Here is a 23,114-nt window from a genome sequence, read left to right on the forward strand (position 1 = left end):
CCTTTGAGGTAGGAACATGTAAATGAGAAGACAAAAATATTTTAGTGATCGTGGAATTTAACCCATTAGTAGTTCTACATCCATGAAATGTTAAGAAGATTATTATAAAGAAATGCATAGGTTGGTGTAACTATAGAGCTGTCAAGATGGTGCTGAATTTTTCCTTTCATTTTCATGGTCACATTTGTTATTTCCCCAAGTTTTGGAAAAGGTTGGCTGAAGTTAGCAGTACAGTCTGTCCATGGAACACAGTGAAACCCATGCAGAGGTGAAATTCATGACCTTAGGATTGTGTGCCAGCACCCTGCAGCAACCATTTATAGCCTAGATGGCTTACGTAAATTCTGGGGAAGAATAAAGATCAGTGTGGAAAGACGTAGACTCTTTCATGGATAAGATAAGGAGTCTAGAAAGCTCTGAGTTGGTGGAAATGAGAGGAGAAAGGCATGCTTGATAGGTTAAAAAAAAAAAAAAATGAGCAACAGCACAAGGTGGAAAATGAGTAGAGCATTGTATAGACAGCAGTTTGACTGGAACAGAGAGACCACATAGGGAGCAGTAAAAGATGAGCTGGAGAAGCAAGGTGGAGACAGTTAATAAGGGGTCTTAAGATGGACACCTTAGTGTATAACTCCAGAAGGCGGCATTCACATCAGAATCTGGCAATGCAGAGGCAGAGAAGCTGGCTCTATGTGGTGGTCCTGGCCCTAATGTCAGGCTTAAGAGTTTATACTGGGTTCAACAGTCAGTTGGGGAGCCGATAAATAAAACAGTAATAACAACAAAAACTTTGAGCTGTGAAGATTGTGGTGGAATGGCTTTTCAGGAAGATTAATTAATCTGCATTAGGATGCAAGATTGATAAAATAACTCTAGAATTCTAGACAATAGCTAGGAGATTGTTGCAGTACTTCAGGTATAAAGTAATAAGAACATAACTGAGATACAAGAGTTTAATTCCAAGAAAATTTTAAAAGAATAAATTAGTAAGATTTAGTGGCTGAATTTCAGAATCATAAAGGACAGTTTCCTATCACCTGTCTCATAGACTTAGAAAGGGAAGCAGTTAGAACTACTTTTGTTCTTATTTTGGGATTTATAAATAATTCTGTATGAGTAATATTGCATATTTAATACTTTTCTAGAAAAGGCTTTTGTGATACGTGAATGGCTGTGTGTTGAGAGATCTAAAAAAGTAGGATTTTATATTTATCATACTCTTCAGAATAATTGACAACGTATATCATATCTGTCTAATCTTCTGTCATCACTATGTACTGAACTTGCTATTGTCAAGGTCACCAATGACTTTTTTATTGTCAAACCCATTGGTCACTTGTTTATTTATATTTTATTAAATTCACCCACCAGTGTTTGAGACCATTGACCATACACTCCTTCTTGAAATTTTTTTTTTTTTTTTTTTTTTTTTTTTTGGTGTGGCTTCCATTATACTATACCTGACAGCTACTTTTGCTGGTTCGTCATCTTCTATCAGACTTCTACTTGGTGGAGTGCCCCAGGGCTCTGTCTTGAGCTCCCTGCTCTTCATTATCTACAGATTTCTCTCAGTAACTCTTGACTCTAAATACTATCCACATGCCAATGATCCCCAAAACTATACCTGAACCTTGGACAACTATAGGAACCTCTTAATTAGTATACCTACTTTGATTCTTTTTCCCCTATTCTTTTTTATTCATGATTTTTTATTTTTAATTAATATGGGTACAAAATAGTTGTATATCTTTATATAGGGTACATATGATGTTTTGATACAGGCATACAATGTGAATTAATCAAATCAGAGTACCTGGGGTATCCATCACCTCAGACACTTAACATTTCTTTGTGTTAGGAACATTCCAATTCCACTCTTTTAGTTACTTTAAAGTGTACTCTAACTTGTTCATTATAGTCACTTTGTTGTGCTATCAAATATTGTTCATGCTATCTATATTTTTTGTTCCCATTAACCATTCCCACTTTATCCCCACCTCCCCACTACCCTTTCCAGCCTCTGGTAACTGTCATTCTACTCTGTCTTCATCAGATCAATTGTTTTTAAAATATCTAGCCTCCCACATATGAGTGAGAACATGGAAGATTTGTCTTTCTGTGCTTGGCTTATTTCATTTAACATAATGTTCTCCAGTTCCATCCGTGTTGTTTCAAATGGCAGGATTTTGTTCTTTTTGTGGTTATATAGTATTTCATTGTACATATGTACCATAATTTCTTTATCCATTCACCTACTGATGGACACTTAGGTTGATTCCATATCTTGGCTATTGTGAATAGGGCTGCAATAAACATGGGAGTGCAGATATCTTTTCGATATACTGAATTCCCATCTATGGCCAGCATTCATTATTGCCTGTCTTTTTGATAAAAGCCATTTTAATACTGGGGTGAGATGGTATCTCATTGTAGTTTTGATTTGCATTTCTCCGATGACATATTAGGTTGAACATTTTTTCATATAACTTTTGGCCATTCATATGGCTTGAGAAATGTCTATTCAGATCCTTTGCCCATTTTTTTAATCGAATTACTTGATTTTTTTCCTATCAAGTTGCTGGAGCTCCTCATATATTCTAGCTATTAATCTCTTGTCAGATGGGTAGTTTGCAAATATTTTCTCCCATTCTGTGGTTTGTCTCTACACTTGGTTGATTGTTCCCTTTGCTATGAAGAAGCTTTTTAGCTTGATGTGATCCCATTTGTCTGATTTTGCTTTGGTTGCCTGTGCTTTGGAAGTATTACTCAAGAAGTCCTTGCTCAGACCAATGTCCTGAATCATTTCCCCAATGTTTTCTTTTAGTATTTTCATAGTTTCAGGTCTCAGATTTAAGTCTTCAGTCCATTTTTATTTGATTTTTTTATATGGCTAGACATAAGGGTCTAGTTGCATTATTTGGCATACACATATCCAGTTTTCCCAGCACCGTTTATTGAAGAGACTGTCCTTTCCCCACTGTATGTTCTTGGCACCTGTGTCAAAGATAAGTTCACTGTAGACGTATAGATTCATGTCTGGGTTCTCTATTCTGTTCCATTGGTCTGTGTGTCTGTTTGTATGCCAGTACCATGCTATTTTGGTTACTACAGCTCTGTAGTATAATTTGAAGTCTGGTAATGTGATTCTTCCAGTTTTATTCTTTTTGCTCAGAGGACGTTGGCTATTCTGGGTCTTTTCTGGTTCCACATAAATTTTAGGATTATTTTTTTCTATTTCTGTGAAGAATGTCCTTAGTATTTTGATGGGGATTGCATTGAATCTGTAGATTGCTTTGGGTAGTATGGACATTTTAACAATATTGATTCCTCCAATCCATGATCATGGAATATCTTTCCTTTTTTGTGTGTCTTCTTCAACTTCTTTCATCAGTGTTTTATAGTTTTTATTATAGAGGTCTTTCGTGTCTTGGTTAAGTTTATTCTTAGGTATTTTATTTAATATGTAGCTATTGTAAATGGGATTACTTTCTTGGCTTGTTTTTTAGATTTACTGTTGACATATAGAAATGCTACTGGTGTTTATATGTTGATTATGTATTCTGCAACTTTACTGAATTTGTTTATCAGTTCTAATAGTTTTTTTGTGGAGTCCTTAGGTTTCTCTGGATATAAGATCGTATCCCCTGCAAACAAGGATAATTTGACTTCTTCCTTTCCAGTTTGGATGCTCTTGATTTCTTTTTCTTATCTGATGTTCTAACTACAACTTCCAGTACTATGTTGAATAAAAGGGGTAAGAGTGGGTATCCTTGTCTTGTTCCAGATCTTAGTGGAAAGGCTTTCAATTTTTCTCCATTCAGTATGATACTAGCTGTGAGTCTGTGATATAAGGCTTTTTATCATGTTTAGGTAAGTTCTTTCTATGCCCAGTTTTTTGAAATTTTTTTTATCATGAAGTGATGTTGAATTTTATCAAATGCTTTTTTAGTATTAATTGAAATGATCATACGGCTTTTTCCTTTGTTTTTTTGTTACCATTTTATCACATTGATTGATTTGCATATGTTGAATCATCCTTCCATCCCTGGGATAAATCTCACTTGATCATGATGAATAATCTTTTTAGTGTGTTGTTGAATTTGATTTGGTAGTATTTGTCGAGGGTTTTTGCATCTATGTTCATCAGAGATGTTGGCCTATGGTTTTCTTTGTTTGTTGTTCTTCGTCTGATTTTGGTATCAGGGTGATACAGGCCTTGCAGAATGAGTTTGGGAGTATGCCCTCCTCCTTGATTTTTTGAAATAGTTCAAGCAGAATTGATATTCTTCTTTGAATGCTTGGTAGAATTCAGCAGTGAAGCCATCTGGTCCTGTGCTTTTCTTTGATGGGAAACTTTTTATTACTGTTTCTGTCTTGTTACTTGTTATTGGATTATTCGGGTTTTGGATTTCTTCCTGGTTCAATCTTGGTAGGTTGTATGTGTCTGGGAATTTATCCATTTCTTGTAGGTTTTCCAATTTATTGGCATATAGTTGCTCATAATAGTCTCTCATGATCCTTTGTATCAGTTGTAATGTTTCCTTTTTCATCTCTGATTTTATTTATTTTGGTCTTCTCTCTTTTTTTTCTTAAATCTGGCTAAACGTGTCGATTTTGTTTATCTTTTCAAAAAAACAACTTTTTGTTTCATTGATCTTTTGTTTTTGTTTTTTTTTTATTTCAACTTCATTTATTTCTCCTCTGATCTTTATTTCTTTTCCTCTACTAATTTTGGGTTTGGTTTGCTCTTGTTTTTCTAGTTCTTTGAAATACATCGTCAGGTTCTTTATTTGAAGATTTTCTACTTTTTTGATGTAGGCATTTATTGCTATAAACTTTTATTACTGCTTTGGCTATACTCCACAGGTTTTGCTATGTTGTGTTTTTATTTTCATTTGTTTCGTGAACTTTTTTAATTTCCTTCTTAATCTCTTCATAGACCCACAGGTCATTCAGGAACATGCTGTTTAATTTCCATGTGTTTGTTTTCCAGTGTTCTTCTTTTTAGTGATTTCTAGTTTTACTTCATTGTGGTTAGAGAAAATACTTACTATAATTTCATTTTTTTAAAATAATGTTTTGAGACTTGTTTTGTGGCCTAACATATGGTCTATCTTTGAGAATGATCCATAAGCCAAGGAGAAGAACATGAATTCTATAGCCATTGGAAGAAACGTTCTATAAATATCTATCAGGTCCATTTGATCTATAGTGCAGATTAAGTCCAATGTTTCATTGTTGATTTTCTGTCTGGATGATCAGTCTGGTGCTGAAAGTGGGATGTTGAAATCTCCAAGGATTATTATATTGGGGTCTATCTCTCTCTTTAGCTCTGATAATATTTGCTTTATAGATCTGGATGCTCCAGTGTTGGGTGCATATATATTTAGAATTGTTATATCCTCCTGCCGAATTGAACCCTTTATAGAATGACCTTCTTTGTCTCTTTCGACAGTTTTTGTCTTGAAATCTATTTTATCTGATATAAGTATAGCTACTCCTGTTCTTTTTTGGTTTCCATTTGCATGGAATATCTTTTTCCATCCCTTTATTTTCAGTCTACATGTGTCTTTATAGGTGAAGTGTGTTTCTTGCAAACAACATATAGTTAGCTCTTGTTTTTTCATCCATTAGGCCACTCTGTGTCTTTTGATTGGAGAGTTTAGGCCATTCACATTCAGTGTCATTATTGATAGGTAAGGACTTAATACTTCCATGTTGTTATTTGATTTCTAGTTGTTTTGTGGTCCTCTCTTTCTTTCTTCCTTCCTGTATTCTTTGTTAAAAGTGGTGTTCTCTGGGAGTGTGTTTTAATTTCTTCCTTTTTATTTTTTATGTATCTGTTGTAAGTTTTTTGATTTGAGGTCACCATGAGGCTTGCAAAAAACATTTTATAACCAATTATTTGAAATGTGACAACTCTGTTTACAAACAAACAAGCAAAGAGAAATCTAATAGTAGTACCCTTTAACTCCATCCCCCCCTTTTTAACATGTTATTTCATCCATATTTTTTATACTATTTATCTCTCAAAAAGTTGTTATTTTGTAGGTTTATCTTTTAGTCTTCCTACCCAAGATATAAGTGGTATAATACCACAATTTCAGCAACAGAGTATTCTGTATTTGTGTCCTTACCGTTACCAGAGAGTTGTATACCTTCAGAAGATTTCTTATTGTTCATTAATGTCCTTTTCTTTCAGATTGAAGAATTTCTTTTAGCGTTTCTTGTAGGACAGGTCTAGTGTTGATGAAATCCCTCAGGTTTTGTTTGGGAAAGTCTTTATTTCTCCTTCATGTTTGAAGGATATTTTTGTAAGATATAGTGTTCTAGGGTTAAGTTTTTTTCCTTCAGCACTTTGAATATGTCATGTCACTCACTCCTGGCCTATAAGGTTTCCACTGAGAAGTCTACTGCCAGATATATTGGAGCTCCTTTATATGTTATTTTTTTCTTTTGCTTCCCATAGAGGCTTTTCTTTATCCATGAACTTTGGGAGCTTGATTATTAAATGCCTTTAGGTAGCCTTGTTTGTGTTAAATCTGTTTGGTGTTCTATGACCTTCTTGTACCTTAATATTGATATCTTTCTCTAGGTTTGGAAAGTTTTCATTATTATTTCTTTGAATAAACTTTCTACCCCAATCTCTCTCTCTCTCTCTCTCTACCTCCTCCTTAAGGCCAATAACTCTTAGATTTGTTCTTTTTTTTTTTTTTTTTTGAGACAGAGTCTCACTCTGTTGCCCAGGCTAGAGTGAGTGCTGTGGCGTCAGCCTAGCTCACAGCAACCTCAAACTCCTGAGCTCAAGCGATCCTCCTGTCTCAGCCTCCCGAGTAGCTGGGACTACAGGCATGCACCACCATGCCCGGCTAATTTTTTCTCTATATATTTTTTAGCTGTCCATATAATTTCTTTCTATTTTTAGTAGAGATGGGGTCTCGCTCTTGCTCAGGCTGGTCTCGAACTCCTGAGCTCAAACGATCCGCCCACCTCGGCCTCCCAGAGTGCTAGGATTACAGGCGTGAGCCACCGCGCCCGGCCTGATTTGTTCTTTTGAGGCTATTTTCTAGATCTTGCTAGGTGTGCTTCATTCTTATTATTCTTTTTTTTTTTTTTTCTCTGCTGACTATTTATTTTCAAATAGCCTGTCTTCAAGCTCAGTAATTCCGTCTGCTGCTGTTGAGAGACTGATGCATTTTTAAGTTTGTCAGTTGATTTCTTAAGTTCTAGAATTTCTGCTTGTTTTTTTATTATCATTTCAATCTCTTTGCTAAATATCTCTGATAGGCTTCTGAAGTCCTTCAGTGTGTTGTCTTGAAGTTCACTGAGCTTTTTCAGACAGCTGTTTTGAATTCTTTGTCTGAAAGTTCACATACCTCCATTATTCTGGGATTGGTCACCGGTACCTTATTTAGTTTATTCATTGAGGTCATGTTTTCCTGGATGTTCTCATTGCTTGTGGATGTTTGTCAATGCCTGATCGTTGAAGAGTTAGGTGTTTATTTTAATCTTCACAGTATGGGCTTGTTCAAACCCATCCTTCTTGAGAAGGCTTTTCAGATACTCAAAGGGAATTGAGTGTTGTCTAAGTCTCTGGTCTCTGCAGCCATCTCAGCATTGAGGGTGCCTCAAGCCCAGTAATGCTGTGACTCTCGCAGACTCCTGGTGGTACGTCCTTGGTGAGCTTGGGTAAGATGAAAGAGAATTCCCTGGATTACCAGGCAAAGTCTCTCACTCTCTTCCCTCACTCTCTATGCTGGACTGCTGGAGTTGGGGGATGAGTGACACGGCCAATCCCTTTTGGCCACTAGCTCCAGGTCATACCTGAAGCCAGCCCAGTCTCACCCATAGCCAGTATTGACTGTTGTCTTGCTACCATTAGTGTTTATTCAAAGCCTAAGGACTCCTTTAGTTAGCAGGTGAAGAATCCTGCCAGGACGAGTCCTTCTCTTCAAGAGAGCATGTTTCCTTCTGGCCCATGGTGGGTCCAGAAATGCCATCCAGGACCTAAGGCCTGGACTCAGGGGCCTTAAGTATGCTTGGTACTTTATTTTACTGTGGTTGAGCTGGTAGCCAAGTTGCAAATCAAAGTCCTCTGAGTTCTTCTCTTTACTTTCCCCAAGTGGAAGAAGATTCTCCCTGAGCCGCACTATCTGGAATTGGGGGGTAGTGACACAGGCACTGGGTTGGCCACAGCTGTTGGTGTCTCACTGGGTCATGTGCATCCCAAGTCCACTGGCTCTGAGCCAACACAGCCACAGGAATTGCCCGAGGACTGCAGCCCTTGTGGCCCAACTGCTTTACGAATTTAGTCCAGGCCACAGGCTGCTGTTTGTCTGCCAGTGGTGGGGCTAGCTGGAATTTGAGCTTTGGGGTGGACGATTTCCCTCTGGCCAGGCTGGCCAAAAAACTCCCTCTGTGGGCACCAGCAGAATTCTACCCTGTGGTAGGTTCCCCTGGTGGCCCTGAGTTTCATTTCAAAGTCCCATAGTCTCTTCACTCTCCCTCCCCGCAGGCACACAGGTTCTCTCTCCTTTGGAAAGACTCTTTTCTGCTCTCGTCCATGCCTCTTTCCTTCATGTAATGTTAAAACTAGATAGTATGATTGCTTACCTGATTTTTGGTTCCTCTGAAGATGCTTGCTCGTGCTGATTGTTATTGAATTGTGTTCATGTGGAAGGACGATCGCTGGAGGTTTCTATTTGGCCACCTTGCTCTGCCCCTCCTTCCTTGTTCTTTTATTGACATAGAAGCCAAGGTGATCATCTTAAAATGAGATCAGATTGTGTCCTTTCTCTGATTAAAACCCTCCAGTGGGTTTCCGTTGCATTTAGTATAAAATCTAAACTCCTCACCTTAACTTTAAAATTCTATGTGATCTAGTAGTCCCTGACCACTTTTCTAAACTTCATCTCCTTCAGCTTTCTCTTTTCTCCCACTATGACTGGCAGTCTGTGCTCTTATAGCAAACTGCTAACCTCTGTACTAGTGGTTATCACAGCACATTGTAATGTGTATTTAATTGTTTATTAGTCTGAGAATTTAAATTTAAAGTGTAGGATCCATGTGTTATTAACTTAGTTGGGGATGTATGATAAACTGGATGAATTGCCTAAGACTAGAACTAAAAGCCAGATTCTGGAGCCAGACTGTTCAGGTTCAAAATTCAACTTTGCTACTTCCTAGCTGACTGATCTTGGGCAAGTTACTTAACCTCTCCATGCTTCAATTGTCTATAAATGGATGTAATAGTTCTCATTTTCTAGAGCTACTCTGAGGATTAAATGAGTTGATATATAGAACGTACTTAGAACTGACACTGCCTGATGTTAATAAGTTACTGTGTGTTGGCTGTCATTTTTATATGTTGCAATGGTCACTTTAGAGAAACTTTTCCAAACAGGCCTTAAAATATCACTTCAATGAAATTTACTTTCAAGGCTCTTTTTCCTGCTAAGCCTTCCCAACACTAGAAATAGGCACTCTTTATTATACCCTTCAAGGCTATTCATAATCTGGCTCCAGTTCTTCCTTTTGTACACTTTCTACATAAATTCTCTATTCAAGTTGCATTTTCTTTTGATCCATTCCATGCTGCACTGTTCTGTTTTTAAAATTATCTCTAAACCATAAAGACTTGGAAACTAGGAACTATGTGCATTACAACTCTGTCTCACTATCACCTCATAAGGTATAGTAGGTACTTGAAATATTTATTGCTTAATTGGCAGAGATAAGAGCAACTTTTTCAAGATTGTTCAACAAATTGAATATTGTGCAGATTTGAGCATGAATGCTCAACCTGTGTAGCGTTAACAATTTTTTAAATTAACCCTTGAAAAAATTAAAGCACTCAGAAATTTTTAAATTATGGCAACTATGTGAAAAAAAACTTACAGATCATTTGGAACTGTATGATAGACAAAATATTACACTCCATATATTGCAAAATAGACCTCCTCCTGCTGGATAATTACAGCATTTCTTCCTTTGAAACTTGTATAGCGAAAGCAGAGAGGAACTCTTGGCTGAGAATGTTCACAGAATTACTGCTGTGAGAGCAAGGGACTAGTTAAGGAAGGGAGAGGGGGAGAAATATGTAGTTGGACCTGCATCTTTTTCTAATATGTAGTAATAGCAATAAAATCGCTAAAAAAGACATAAGACTTTTTAGCCTTTTTTTCTATTAGTGAAGATTTGTGTGAAAAAATTATTGTACCTGATATCCCCAAATTTAATTAGCTATAGGATGATAAATGTATATCTAAACCTTACGTGTTTAAACTGAAGTTTACATAAAAACACTTTTATTCCATAATTTTAATTAGTCCTGTTCAACTGGAATATGGAATTATCCATCTCCTCGCTTCTGCATACTTTGTGAATCAAGAGTTTACTATATTTTGATTATGTCTTTTCACTCTTTATTTGTGAATATACTTGAATATGGAATATGACAGTTATTTTAGGCATAACAGATGCGTTTTTATTAAGAGTACATTAGAGTGAGGACTTTTCTTCGCTTTTTTAATTCCAGATACTCTAGATGAATATTTTGAATATGATGCAGAGGAGTTCTTGGTCTCTTTGGCTTTGCTAATAACAGAAGGACGAACACCTGAATGTTCTATAAAAGGTCGAACGGAAAGTTTCCATTGCCCTCCAGCACAATCTTGTTACCCAGTAACTACCAAACATGAATGTAGTGACAAGCTGGCCCAGGTGAGAATCTTCTGTTGAACACTTTTAATTTATCTTTAATATAGACTAGTTTAAATTCTGTCATCTTTATTACATTACAGTTATAATCTTCATGTTTCACTATAAAATTGATCATAACCATAAAGGAGAAAAAAAAATCCTAATCCTGGACCATAGCTAATAACCTTGGCTCTTAAACAAGATTCTTGAAGGCACAGCAAGTAGCTTTGCTGATCGGCAGGGAGGTAGGCAGCCAACTTCATAGCAGCCCTCTCATATGCTACATTTACGACTATCTTTGTTGTGATTTAGCTTTTTTAATTTTTAAGTCTCAGCCCTAGCTTGTCTATTTTGTGTTCATTCATTTAGTAAATTGATGTTATGATTATTTTCCCTACATTATCCAATTTCTCTCTTGGATTCCTTTTTTTTTAATGGGAGGATAGTTTTTGTTAGCATATTAATGTTATATAATACTGTTAAAAATATTTGGGTAGGTAGTATATAATTTGCATTAATAATTTTTCTCCCACTTATTAGTTTCTCAAATGTAGTCCGAAAAAAAATTTTTTTAAAGAGATTGGATCTTGCTCTGTTGCCCAGGCTGGAGTGCAGTTAGCTTGTTAGCTCACTGCAACTTTGAACTCCTGGGCTCAAGCAATTCTCCCACCTCAGCTTCCCAAGTAACTGAGACTATGAGCATGAGCCACCATGCCCAGATTGAAATTTCAAACTTTAAAAAATCTTGTCTATTTTGAGTGCTTAATGAAAATACGTTTTTAATATTTTGGTCTTCAGATTTAAGATTTTATCTTTCTTGTGAAATGATGATGAAATTAACAAACTAAGCAAGACTGGGCCATCTCAGAGGCCTGTCAGACATTGTATATGGCAGTTCTTTTTCCACAAGATAGAACAAAGATATCCTACCCAGGAAAATTTATATCATAAATGTTCAATAATAATCCCTGCATTCTAGAGCTTACTAGTATGAAACCTAAATAGCCAAGCCTGAACAAAGCTCTGTAATAGATGACTCATTTCTAATACAGATGTCTACAAATTTTCAAATTTAAATACAAAATTAGGTGGGTTATTGAGATATTTTGCTTATATTCATTTTCCCTAAGTGTCGCCAAGCCAGACGAACCAGGTCTGAGGTCACTTTGTTGTGGAAGAATAACCTTCCAATCATGGTGGAAGTGATGCTACTACCAGACTGCTGCTACAGCGATGATGGGCCCACCACAGAAGGAATTGATCTAAATGATCCTGCAATTAAGCAAGATGCATTGTTATTAGAAAGATGGACCTTGGAGCCAGTTCCTCGACAGTAAGTTGTTGAACTTAGTTTGAAGTTATTACTGGTAAATCAAATGTTTCATTAATTCCTATAAATTATTTTAATGTATCGTGTCTTTGAATTCCTCTGTGTAGTAAAATTGAGATATTTAGTACTTATATTTAATAATTATGACTTCAGGTGACATTGATAAGTGCACTCCTGTGTTCTTCAAAGCACACATCCTGAGTGATAAGTTTATTTCAGCTTCTACCTTTCTAAAATTCAGTCATTTTGTACTTGCTGACATTTAGACTATGCTTTGTTACTTTCCTTAGGAGTGGTGATAGATTTATTGAGGAGAAGACTCTTCTGTTGGCTGTCCGCTCATTTGTGTTTTTTTCTCAGTTAAGTGCTTGGCTGAGTGTCTCTCATGGTGCTATTCCACGAAATATTCTCTACAGGTATGTCTAGGGCAATAAAAAGGACAGTGCATATTCAACCACATTGGTTAGCTACTGAATGGTATTTTACCTTTTAAATAGATTATTTCCTTCATCTCTAAATATAAATAGATACAATTTACTGAGGTTTTTCTCAGAACAGGCCAGTGAAATCTAGATTGAATCAGTATGAATTATCCTTTTTGCATTAAATTTGGTATAGAATAGTATTCCAAGGACTTTTAAGCTTACTTTGGGGAACCAATGGACTTAATGCTTTGTAAAGTGGAAAAATTTTCAGGGCTGCTAAATTTCTATAATGATAGTCTTAATTTTTGGCATCCTGAAAAATATAAACATACAGGCTGCTAAACAAACATTGCCCTCTTAGGCAGATGGCCATGAGATAGTGTCTCTTAATCACTTTGCACCATAAAAGTAACTGAGTCCATTTATTTACTAGTAAATACAAAGTCCTTTTTTTATGTTTTGCCAATATTTTAAAATTATAACATTCTTGAGCTTTAAAGCTTAAGTGGTCAAGTCCTCTTAAAAAGATCGTCTCTTCCAAGCATAATCTATTGTACCACTTATGTTGGTTTTATCAGAATGATATGTGCGGGAAAGTAGCTAAAAATAAATCTCAGTTGTAATGCAAAGCAGTATAAGACTGCTTTACATTTTTAAAATAACATACAAGAATAAGGATATCACTTTTATAATCCATTGATTCCATATCTTTCTGTGTGATTCTAGAATCAGTGCTGCTGATGTAGACCTACAGTGGAATTTTTCACAGACTCCAATTGAGCACGTGTTTCCTGTTCCCAATGTTTCTCACAATGTGGCCTTGAAAGTCAGCGTTCAGTCCTTGCCCAGACAATCTAATTACCCAGTTTTGACCTGTAGTATTCACACTAATATTGGCCTTTATGAGAAAAGAATTCAAGAACATGAACATCAAACCCATCAGGACCGCAATTCTAATGAAGCAGAACAATGTAGTACAAACAGTTCACAGCGTCTGTGTAGCAAACAAACTTGGACCATGGCACCCGAGAGTGCATTACATGCAAAAAATGGCACAGCTACAGAATATACTACAGCCATCAAAAATGTCAAACTATATCCAGGCACTGGCAGTAAATCTGACTATGGGACATCTCAAGCCAATATTCTGAACTTTAGTAGTATAGGACATATAAAGTCACATGAAACATCAATGAGAACTTTAAAATCATTTTCAATGATTGATTCCAGTGTCTCTAGCCGCCAGAGTTCCTGGCAGTCAGTAGGTGAGACTAACCCTTTAATAGGTTCTTTAATTCAGGAGCGACAAGAAGTTATTGCAAGAATCGCCCAGCATTTGATTCATTGTGATCCAAGCACTTCACATGTTTCTGGACATCCATATAATACTCAAGAGTCTAGTTCACTTCATTCAAAACTTTTCCAGGTTTCACAAGAAAATGAAAATGTGAGAAAATGTAAAGAAACATTCTCCATTTCTTTCGGTAGTCCAGAGATTACCTCCCCAGAAGACTCCAATGAAGGGAAAATTCGACTAAAACCAGAAATTCCTCGAAGTGAAACTTGTGTTTCTAATGGTCTTTATTCTCGTCAGTCTGTTGGAGAAACTAATCCTTTGATAGGGTCTTTACTCCAGGAGCGGCAAGATGTTATTGCAAGGATTGCTCAACACTTGGAGCACATTGATCCCACAACATCACATGTCTCCCGGCAGTCATTCAACATGCGTGACTCCACTTCGGTCCCTTCTAAAGTGTTTAGGAGTTCATATGAAGACAAAAATTTGTTGAAGAAAAATAAGGATGATTCTTCTGTTTCTATTTCTCATACAAAATTTTCCTTGTTGGGAGACAGCAGTGATGGGGAAAACTTAATACCTAATAAATCTTTTAGTTCTTTAAAATACAATGGTAAAGAAAAATGTTCTTTGAGACCTCAAATAAGAAATCAGTGTCAGAACAATCCTAGTGAAATCATCCAAAGTATGTATCAGGAGACACAGAACAAAGCTACTAGTTTATTGACTTGTTCAAATATGTCTCATTGCAAAGAAAATAACATAGATTTGACAAGCAGATTTAAGGAGCAAGAAATTAGCAATGGAATTGATAAACAGTATTCAAAATGCAATAATGTTGACAAACAGATTTGCACAAATAAGTATAAGGAAAAAATAATGAAAAATGAGAATTGTAACCCAGAATCCTTTGACAATCTCCAATTTGATAATTCAAAAAAAATTGACTCAAAAATAAAAGTTGCGGTGTTGGAAATGTCTGAATATTTGAACAAATGTGAAAATAACTGCTCAAATAAAGACTCAAAAAAGCCTAAGGCATGTGAGCAAAACACTCAACTTAATAGCATAGAAAACTATCTCAATAAAGATAATGAAGGTTTCAAATGCAAAAAGTCAGTCCAATTAAAAAATGAACAGGATAAGAAAGAAGATCCAACTGATGAAAAATCTCAAAAATGTTCTCAGAGAAGAAGTATAAAAGACTGTTTGTCTACGTGTGAACGACTAAAAAATACAGAGGCGTTGGTAGGTAACATCTAATATTTCAAATATAATTCTTAACTCTTTGTTATGATTTAAATTTTGTTTATAAGAGATCTCATTATAAAGGTCCAAGGTGCTCATTATCTATAGAACCCACAGTCTGATATAGTAAACCTTCTACAGGACTAGTATTAACAGCCTTGCAGATAACCCATTCTCTTAAGAGCAAGTGCTAGGTAAGTAGAAGAAATAAATACTGTGTGGTTTAAAGAAATAGGGAGCCATACCTGTTTTTTTTTTTTTCAAAAATTTTTAAACTGCTAATAGAGCAGTAATTTTTTCATGATCTATTAGCTCTTTTCTTTAGGTCTTTTAGCTTTGTTCTCCTCTCTCCCCTCCACCCATCTCACAGGTCTATTTTTCTTCTATTTGGTCTGTGGATTCAGGAGAATGAATGCTATGTAATGTGTATAAAATAATACTTTGATTTTATATGTTGTTGGTATATTGCTTTCAGTTATATCACATGTTATAGAACACTTGGTTCTTTTTGGTAGTTCACCATGGCACAGATAGGACAGTTATGAGGACGCTGAGACTCAGAGAACTGATATACAAGTAAGCTGTACAAGTCTTTAGTGGCTCAACTGGCAACCCCCACTGTCATCTCTTATAATCCAAGGTTTTTTCTACTACCTCATAATAATCAAGGACAGATTTGTAGATTATGCAAGTCTTTGGTTCATTTGAATTCTTCTAGTTGCCTTTTTTTGTGTTTATTTCTATACTTTATGAACAATTGCTGGAGAGTAAACAGTTCGAAATGAAACTCGTATTAGCTTAATGTGTTGTTAGCTAGCAGCTCTGGCCTAGCACAAATGGTATGCCCCTTGTGTAGCGCCATCGGTCAGTTAATGATTTTAGAAATAGCTGTAGGGAAATCACTAAGCTCTTGGTCAAAAACACTTCAGTTCCAGTCTTGGCTTCAGTTTAGTACTGTAGTGACACTGAATAAGTCATATAACTTCTAAAAATCTCAGTCTCCTGAATTGTACAATAAGATTGATAAATCTTTTTTTTGCCTATCTTAAAGTTGTGACAATGAAATGATAGATTTTTAAATATTTTGTAAAGCTTTAATGCACTATATAAATAAAAATATTTAAGTTAATTCCATTTCATTTGACTTCCCACCAAACCACTTTTTAACACATTAACCACCATGTGATTTGTATTTAACTCATGCTAGTTTTGAGCCCAGGGCCTCATGAAGCATATGTAACTCACATGTCTCTTCACCTTGGGAGCCTCAAGAACCATTTTTCAAGTTGCATATAACTCATGCACAGAAAACAATAAAAGATAACTTTGATTAAATTAGAAAGGATCATTTTGTTTTCGAAGTTTTTATTCTGTTTTTGTAATAAAACACCATGGCCCCAAGGAAAAAAATTTGTTTTCTAGTATCACAGGAAATGTGTTAACTTGCAAAAATCATTAGGCTCAAATTTACTTTATTTCTCTAAGAATTATCACAAATTTATATCTTGATTTTATAGAAAACTACTCCTTAACTGCCTTGATCCACATCTCCATGACCTTGGTTCATCATCTTTTTTTTTTGTTGTTGAGACAGAGTCTCACTCTGTTGCCCGGGCTAGAGTGCCGTGGCGTCAGCCTAGCTCACAGCAACCTCAAACTCCTGGGCTCAAGCAATCCTCCTGCCTCAGCCTCCCGAGTAGCTGGGACTACAGGCAGTGCCACCATACCCGGCTAATTTTTTATATATATATTTTTAGTTGTCCAGCTAATTTCTTTCTTCTTTTTTTAGTAGAGACGGGGTCTTGCTCTTGCTCAGGCTGGTCTCAGACTCCTGAGCTCAAAGGATCCACCCGCCTCGGCATCCCATAGTGCTAGGATCACAGGCGTGAGCTACCACGCCCGGCTGGTTCATCTTCTTTATTACTCAAATTAGTTTTGTCAGACATTAGAGTTTTAAATTGTGTGGTGTTTTCAGTTTATATTTTCCTACAGAAGATCTCTAACATAGGATTTAATCAAATGGTAGTTTCCAATTTCCTAAAACTATAAATGTCACAAAAACCTACCCTGACCTTAAGAATATTAGCCTTTTGGCCGGGCGCGGTGGCTCACGCCTGTAATCCTAGCACTCTGGGAGGCCGAAGTGGGTGGATCGCTCAAGGTCAGGAGTTCGAGACCAGCCTGAGCAAGAGTGAGACCCCGTCTCTACTAAAAATAGAAAGAAATTATATGGACAACTAAAAAATATATATATACAAAAAATTAGCCGGGCATGGTGGCGCATGCCTGTAGTCCCAGCTACTCGGGAGGCTGAGGCAGTAGGATCGCTTAAGCCCAGGAGTTTGAGGTTGCTGTGAGCTAGACTGACGCCACGGCACTCACTCTAGCCCGGGCAACAGAGTGAGACTCTGTCTCAAAAAAAAAAAATAAATAAATAAATAAAATAAAAAATAAGAATATTTGCCTTTTATGATACTTTCTGGTACCTAATAGGGAGGCTTAAATCTGGCTATGGTATTTTTTCAGGCTGCTAAGTTTCGTTTCTTCATGCACTTTTAAAAAATATAACCATACACCATTTACTATATGCTCAGATACTCTTTTCAATATTTTAAACATTTTTACTTACTTAATCCTCTCACTTTCCTATGAGGTTAGGTGCTTTTATTAACTCCAGTTTATAGATGAGGACCTTGGGCTAGAGAGGTGAAGTAACTTGCCCCAGGTCACAAAGCTAGTAAATGATAGAGCCAGGACCCAATGTAGTCTTTTCTAATTTTTATTCATGTATTTGTTAGGAATTTCTGATCTTTGGGTATAAACTTGTCCAACCTTTAAAAAATTAGCCTGTTTTCGGCCTACCGTGGTGGCTCACGCCTGTAATCCTAGCACTCTGGGAGGCCAAGGTGGGAGGATCGCTTGAGCTCAGGAGTTCGAGACCAGCCTGAGTAAGAGCGAGACCCTGTCTCTACTAAAAATAGCTGAGCGTCATGGTGCACGCCTGTAGTCCCAGCTACTCAGGAGGCTGAGGCAGGAAGATCACTTCAGCCCAGGAGTTTGAGGTTGCTGTGAGCTATGCTGACACCACGGCACTGTATTCAGGGCAATGGAGTGAGATTCTGTCTCAAAAAAAAAAAAAAAAAAAAAGCCTATTTTTTATATCATATCAAAACATAGTGCTGTGATTACATTACATATATTTTTAAATTCAGTGTTTCTTATATATTTCTGTATCATGCTCACCATATTATGTCCTCTGAAAATGACTCTTGATATTGACATAGTTTTATGTTTTAGAACATTATACTAATTTTTTCTACCTGTGAGCACAGTAGTCCCCCCCCCTTATGCACAGTTTTGGTTTCCATGGTTTTAGTTATCTGTGGTCAACCATGATCAGAAAATAGGTGAGTACAGTACAATAAGATATTTAACTTTTATTACAGTATATTGTTATAATTGTATTTTATTATTAGTTATTGTTAATCTCTTACTGTACCTAATTTACAAATTAAACTTTATCATAAGTATATATGTGTAGAAAAAAACTTGGTGTATATATAGTGTTTCACACTATCCATGATTTCAGGCATCCACTGGGATTCATGGAACATATCCCCCATGAATAAGAAGGGACTACCATTGTAGTTTTTTTACAAATTTAAAATAATCAAATATTAGCTTACTAAATGTTAGATTCTGAGCAGACGTGCCCATATGTTGATAAGGCAATTATTATATTTGGACATACTTTCTTTAGAACATTTGAGTTTATTCAGCATATTACAAACAAAAACTTAAACATTGTTTTCCAATTAGAATGTGCGTGTGTGTGTAGACATAGGGCATATAAGTTGAGCATCCCAAATCTGAAATTTGAAATGCTCCAAAATCTGAAATTTTTTGAGTGCCGACCTAATGTGCAAAGGAAATGCTCATTGGATGATTTTACATTTTGAATTTTTGGATTTGGGATGCTCTACCTGTAAGTATGTATAATACAAATATTCCAAAATCCAGAAAATTCAAAATCCAAAACACTTCTGGTCCCAGGGATTTCAGATAAGGGGTACTCAACTTGTAATGTCATCAGCTTCACTACCAAGGATGTAAAACCTCAGAATGTATTAGGAATTAGCCTTAAAAAACTAAAAAGCTGTACAAGCCCTGTAAGTGGTATTTAAATATTACCATCAAAATATAATTCTTTACCTAGCAGAGGACTACACTGAAACATTCAAATATCTGGCGAAAACATAATTTTCACTCCTTGGATGGAACCTCAACCAGAGCCTTTCATCCTCGTACTGGATTGCCACTTCTTTCAAGTCCTGTAAGTGTTTTTTCTCTTATTTCATGCTTATAACTTGCAAGCATCTGAAATGTTTACGAATAATTTTATTCAAACTTTAATTGAAAAAAATTAGATACTTTAAAATAAATTTCCAGTTGGAAAACACCTTATTTTTTGATAATGTATTTAACAGCCTGGTGATAATATGGAAAGAGACTACAAAATGAATAAAAATGAAAATTATTGTATTACGATTATACAATCTCCCTGAAATTCTTTTGCCTAAAATTTTAATTGTTACTAAATATGGGGAAAAAAAGAAACTTGATGTCAAGTGGATTGATATCTTACTGACATCACCAACTGGGTCATCTGGGAATTACGTTCATGACTGTTTTTGATTTGGAACCCCTTCACTTAATCATCTTATTTTAAGACATTTGTAATCTCCCCACTCATATATAAATAAATTTATAGATATGAGTGCAATGGTTAAATGCATGGCTTCAGAGTCACACAGTCACACTGATTTCAGCCTAGTTGTATGATCTTAGATAAGTATCATCTCTTAAAAATCTGTTTCCTCAACTGAAAATAGGGGTTATAATGTCTATCTTAGTGTTGTAAGAATGATTTGTATCATTCCTGGCACATTTTAAGCACTCAGTAGTTAGTTGGCATGGCTGCCATTTCAGTTAAACCTGAGGTAAATAGTAAATTTTGTAGCAGAACTAAAAGCCTGTATAATTTGCTCCTCCGTAAAATAGTTTTTGTTGTTGTATGTGTGTTTTTTAGCAACTTGAATACGATATCTGACATGTGTTCAAAAAACAAGTATTGAATAAGGAATCTTGAATTTAAATGTATAACTTGGACTTGAGGTGTTTATTTTAGAGAAATTACAGTCTAAACAATTTTTTGAAACTCCAAATGTTTGACCTACCTATGAGTTGTTTTCAAAATGCCGGAGTGATCAGGGAAAAAAATTATCAGCATCACGCTGGTGTAAAAAGCACTACAGACTTCTGGTCAATTTGGTGGACTGAGTTAATACAGAAAGACACTTCTCCCTTTACAAACATAGAAATTGTGGATGAAATAAAACAGTATCTAAATACATAATATAGTATAAGGGCAAGAAAAGTAAATCTCCAAGTAGTAACTTGGTACAAATTACGGCCCTCTAGGATATCTGAACCTAGTACAGTGCTAGAGTTTAATGTCCCTGCTGAGGACAGAAGTAAAGGCTGCATGCCTACAGCAATCTCAGCCAGGATCGAAAACCAAATTCTTTATAAAGCCAGAGGTGGGAAGGACTGGCCTTCCATAAATGAGAGAGAAAAAAAAAAAAAAAGTACCTATTTACTCAAGGGTACATCAGGCGGTTGTGGAAAAGAAGCCCCCAAAAGAAATGGGACCTAAACCTAAGCTACCCATAGTAGGAGTTCTAAATTTATGCTACCTCTGAGGTTAAGAAATGTCTAGCTAAGAAACAGCCTTAACAACTAAATTGGAACTGGTGAAATCCATTCAGGACCAGCAGAGGAAACATGAAACTATCCCACATCTATAACCCAGGGCACCAAGGATTTATTTTTATAGAAAATAACTCTTCTTTTTTTTTTTTTTTTTTTTTTTTTTTTGAGACAGAGTCTCACTCTGTTGCCCAGGCTAGAGTGAGTGCCGTGGCGTCAGCCTAGCTCACAGCAACCTCAAACTCCTGAGCTTAAGCGATCCTCCTGTCTCAGCCTCCCGAGTAGCTGGGACTACAGGCATGCACCACCATGCCCGGCTAATTTTTTCTATATATATTTTTAGCTGTCCATATAATTTCTTTCTATTTTTAGTAGAGATGGGGTCTCGCTCTTGCTCAGGCTAGTCTCGAACTCCTGAGCTCAAACGATCCGCCCACCTCGGCCTCCCAGAGTGCTAGGATTACAGGCGTGAGCCACCGTGCCCGGCCGAAAATAACTCTTCTTGAAGATGACTCAGAGGAAAAAAAATTACAAAGCACCTTAAAAGAATCAGGAGGAGCAAGAAATGGGAGAATGCACGTGTAGGAACCCTGTTATCAGAGAAACCCGAATGAGAGTTAAAAATAATTGTTTAAGAGATAAATAAAGACAAAATAGGGGATTGAGATGAAAGAACATGTGGATTTGAAAAGTAACTAAATAGAAATTCTAGACATGAAAAATATCATATTTGAAATACACATGTATACACATACAGGTGAATTTACAGGTGAATTAAACAATACACTAGAATCAGCTGAATAGAGATTTAGTGAATGGGTAGACAAATATTTAGAAAGCACTTGTAATGAAGCACAGAAAGGAAAAGAGATGGTAAAATAAGAAAGAGCCATAGAAGATGGAATGAGATGTTCAATATAAGTCTAGTGGAAGTTTTAAAAGTAGAATTAGATAGAATAAGGAAAATGCAATATTAGAAGAAATGAAGGTAGAGAACTTTCCCAAATTGACGCGAGAGTTTAGATTGAAAATTTTAATTTCACAGTAAGTTCTGTCTACAGTAAATAGCATGGTACACTTGTACAACTCTCAAAAATATTGAAGTTATTTAGACTTCACTATCATCTGTTTCTTCTGTCACCAGTTAGCCCAGTGAGTCAGATAACTTTACACATATTTAATATTAATTCTAGAAACAAATCTGCCTAACTTGCCTCTTGTATAATATTTTAGCTTTACTTTACATTTGAGTCTTTCATTTTTTAGGGTATTGTGAGCTTGTGGTGGTTTGCCTTTAATGTAATCTGGTATACGATGTTGGCTGAAAATCCAGGATAGTATTTTTCAAACCTATTCTCTGTAAGGCCTTAGAGTTCTTGGGAATGTTGCAGCATGTGGAATGGGCAAAGGAGGCACAGAGCTGACAGAACCTCAGGCTTTTATCTCTATTAATTCATTTTTTTCCTTTTTATTTTAAAGCTAGAAATGCTTTTTTTTCTCCAAAAAATAATACAGTAGTATATAAAGTAAAAATTCTATTTGTATTTCATATATATATATATAACTTACCACCCAGTCTCGGGTACCTTTTATTGGGATTCCTTGTGGGATTTGGTTTGGAAACACTGGTTCTGCTTCTTAAAAAATCAAAACCTACTAAAAGTGTTTTTATTTTAATCATCTGTTTTTTCCACACCTGTTAATAAAATGAGAACATAAGAACAATATTCAATAAACAGGATGATTTTAGGTAAGCTATTATAGAAGTTTTATTATTTTACAGATATGCTTAACTTTTATTTGAAAAGTGTTTTATCAATTTAAGAAAAAAATTATTCTTGTTAAATATCACAAATGATCATTTCTACCTTAGGTTCCTCACAGAAAAACACAATCAGGTTGCTTTGATCTGGATTCTTCATTACTGCATCTGAAAAGCTTATCATCTAGAAGGTATTTATCTGAAAATTCATTTGTGTGTATGAAACAGAATTTCACAAAATTCTGGTCTTTCACAATAATGTTGACTCTAAATATCAAAATTATAGCAGGAATCTTACTTTCAGTATGATCCCATGCAAACACATAGTTCTTAAGGGTGAGTGAAGAAGAAATTAAGGCAGTCAGTAGCAACTGTCATCATAATAAAAAGCCACATTGGTTTTAACATTCAAGTGGATTTGAATATTTCTGGTCATTAACCTCTACCATTTACTTCTTTGCGGCCCTGCCCCCCCAAAAAGCCAGGTAATTTTTTTCCATGTTGGCAAATAATACTCTAATTATATTCTTTAGTCACACTATTTTGCCTTTGTAGTCTTTTTTTCTTTCCTTTGTTTTTTTT

The 23,114-nt window shown here is 35.8% G+C and overlaps 1 protein-coding gene across 16 annotated transcripts in view; it reads left to right on the forward strand.

Annotated features, from left to right (window-relative positions):
- Window positions 1-23,114, forward strand: part of ATOSA (atos homolog A) — a 126,455-nt gene that overhangs the window by 84,051 nt on the left and 19,290 nt on the right. For 8 of the 16 annotated variants that reach the window (XR_011235095.1, XR_011235094.1, XM_069483661.1 and 5 more), the window contains 6 exons: window positions 10,538-10,722; window positions 11,832-12,034; window positions 12,322-12,447; window positions 13,183-15,001; window positions 19,221-19,334; window positions 22,644-22,723. Coding sequence is in view for 14 of the 16 variants with exons in the window: in XM_069483661.1 (XP_069339762.1) it covers window positions 10,538-10,722; window positions 11,832-12,034; window positions 12,322-12,447; window positions 13,183-15,001; window positions 19,221-19,334; window positions 22,644-22,723 (2,527 nt within the window). In the remaining 2 variants the exon portion in view is untranslated. Of the gene's footprint in view, window positions 1-10,537; window positions 10,723-11,831; window positions 12,035-12,321; window positions 12,448-13,182; window positions 15,002-19,217; window positions 19,335-22,643; window positions 22,724-23,114 lie in introns of all 16 variants that reach the window. The other 8 variants (XM_069483631.1, XM_069483621.1, XM_069483601.1 and 5 more) reach the window with 3 other exon arrangements.

Source organism: Eulemur rufifrons, chromosome 2 (genome assembly GCF_041146395.1).
Source record: "Eulemur rufifrons isolate Redbay chromosome 2, OSU_ERuf_1, whole genome shotgun sequence".
NCBI lineage: Eukaryota > Metazoa > Chordata > Mammalia > Primates > Lemuridae > Eulemur > Eulemur rufifrons.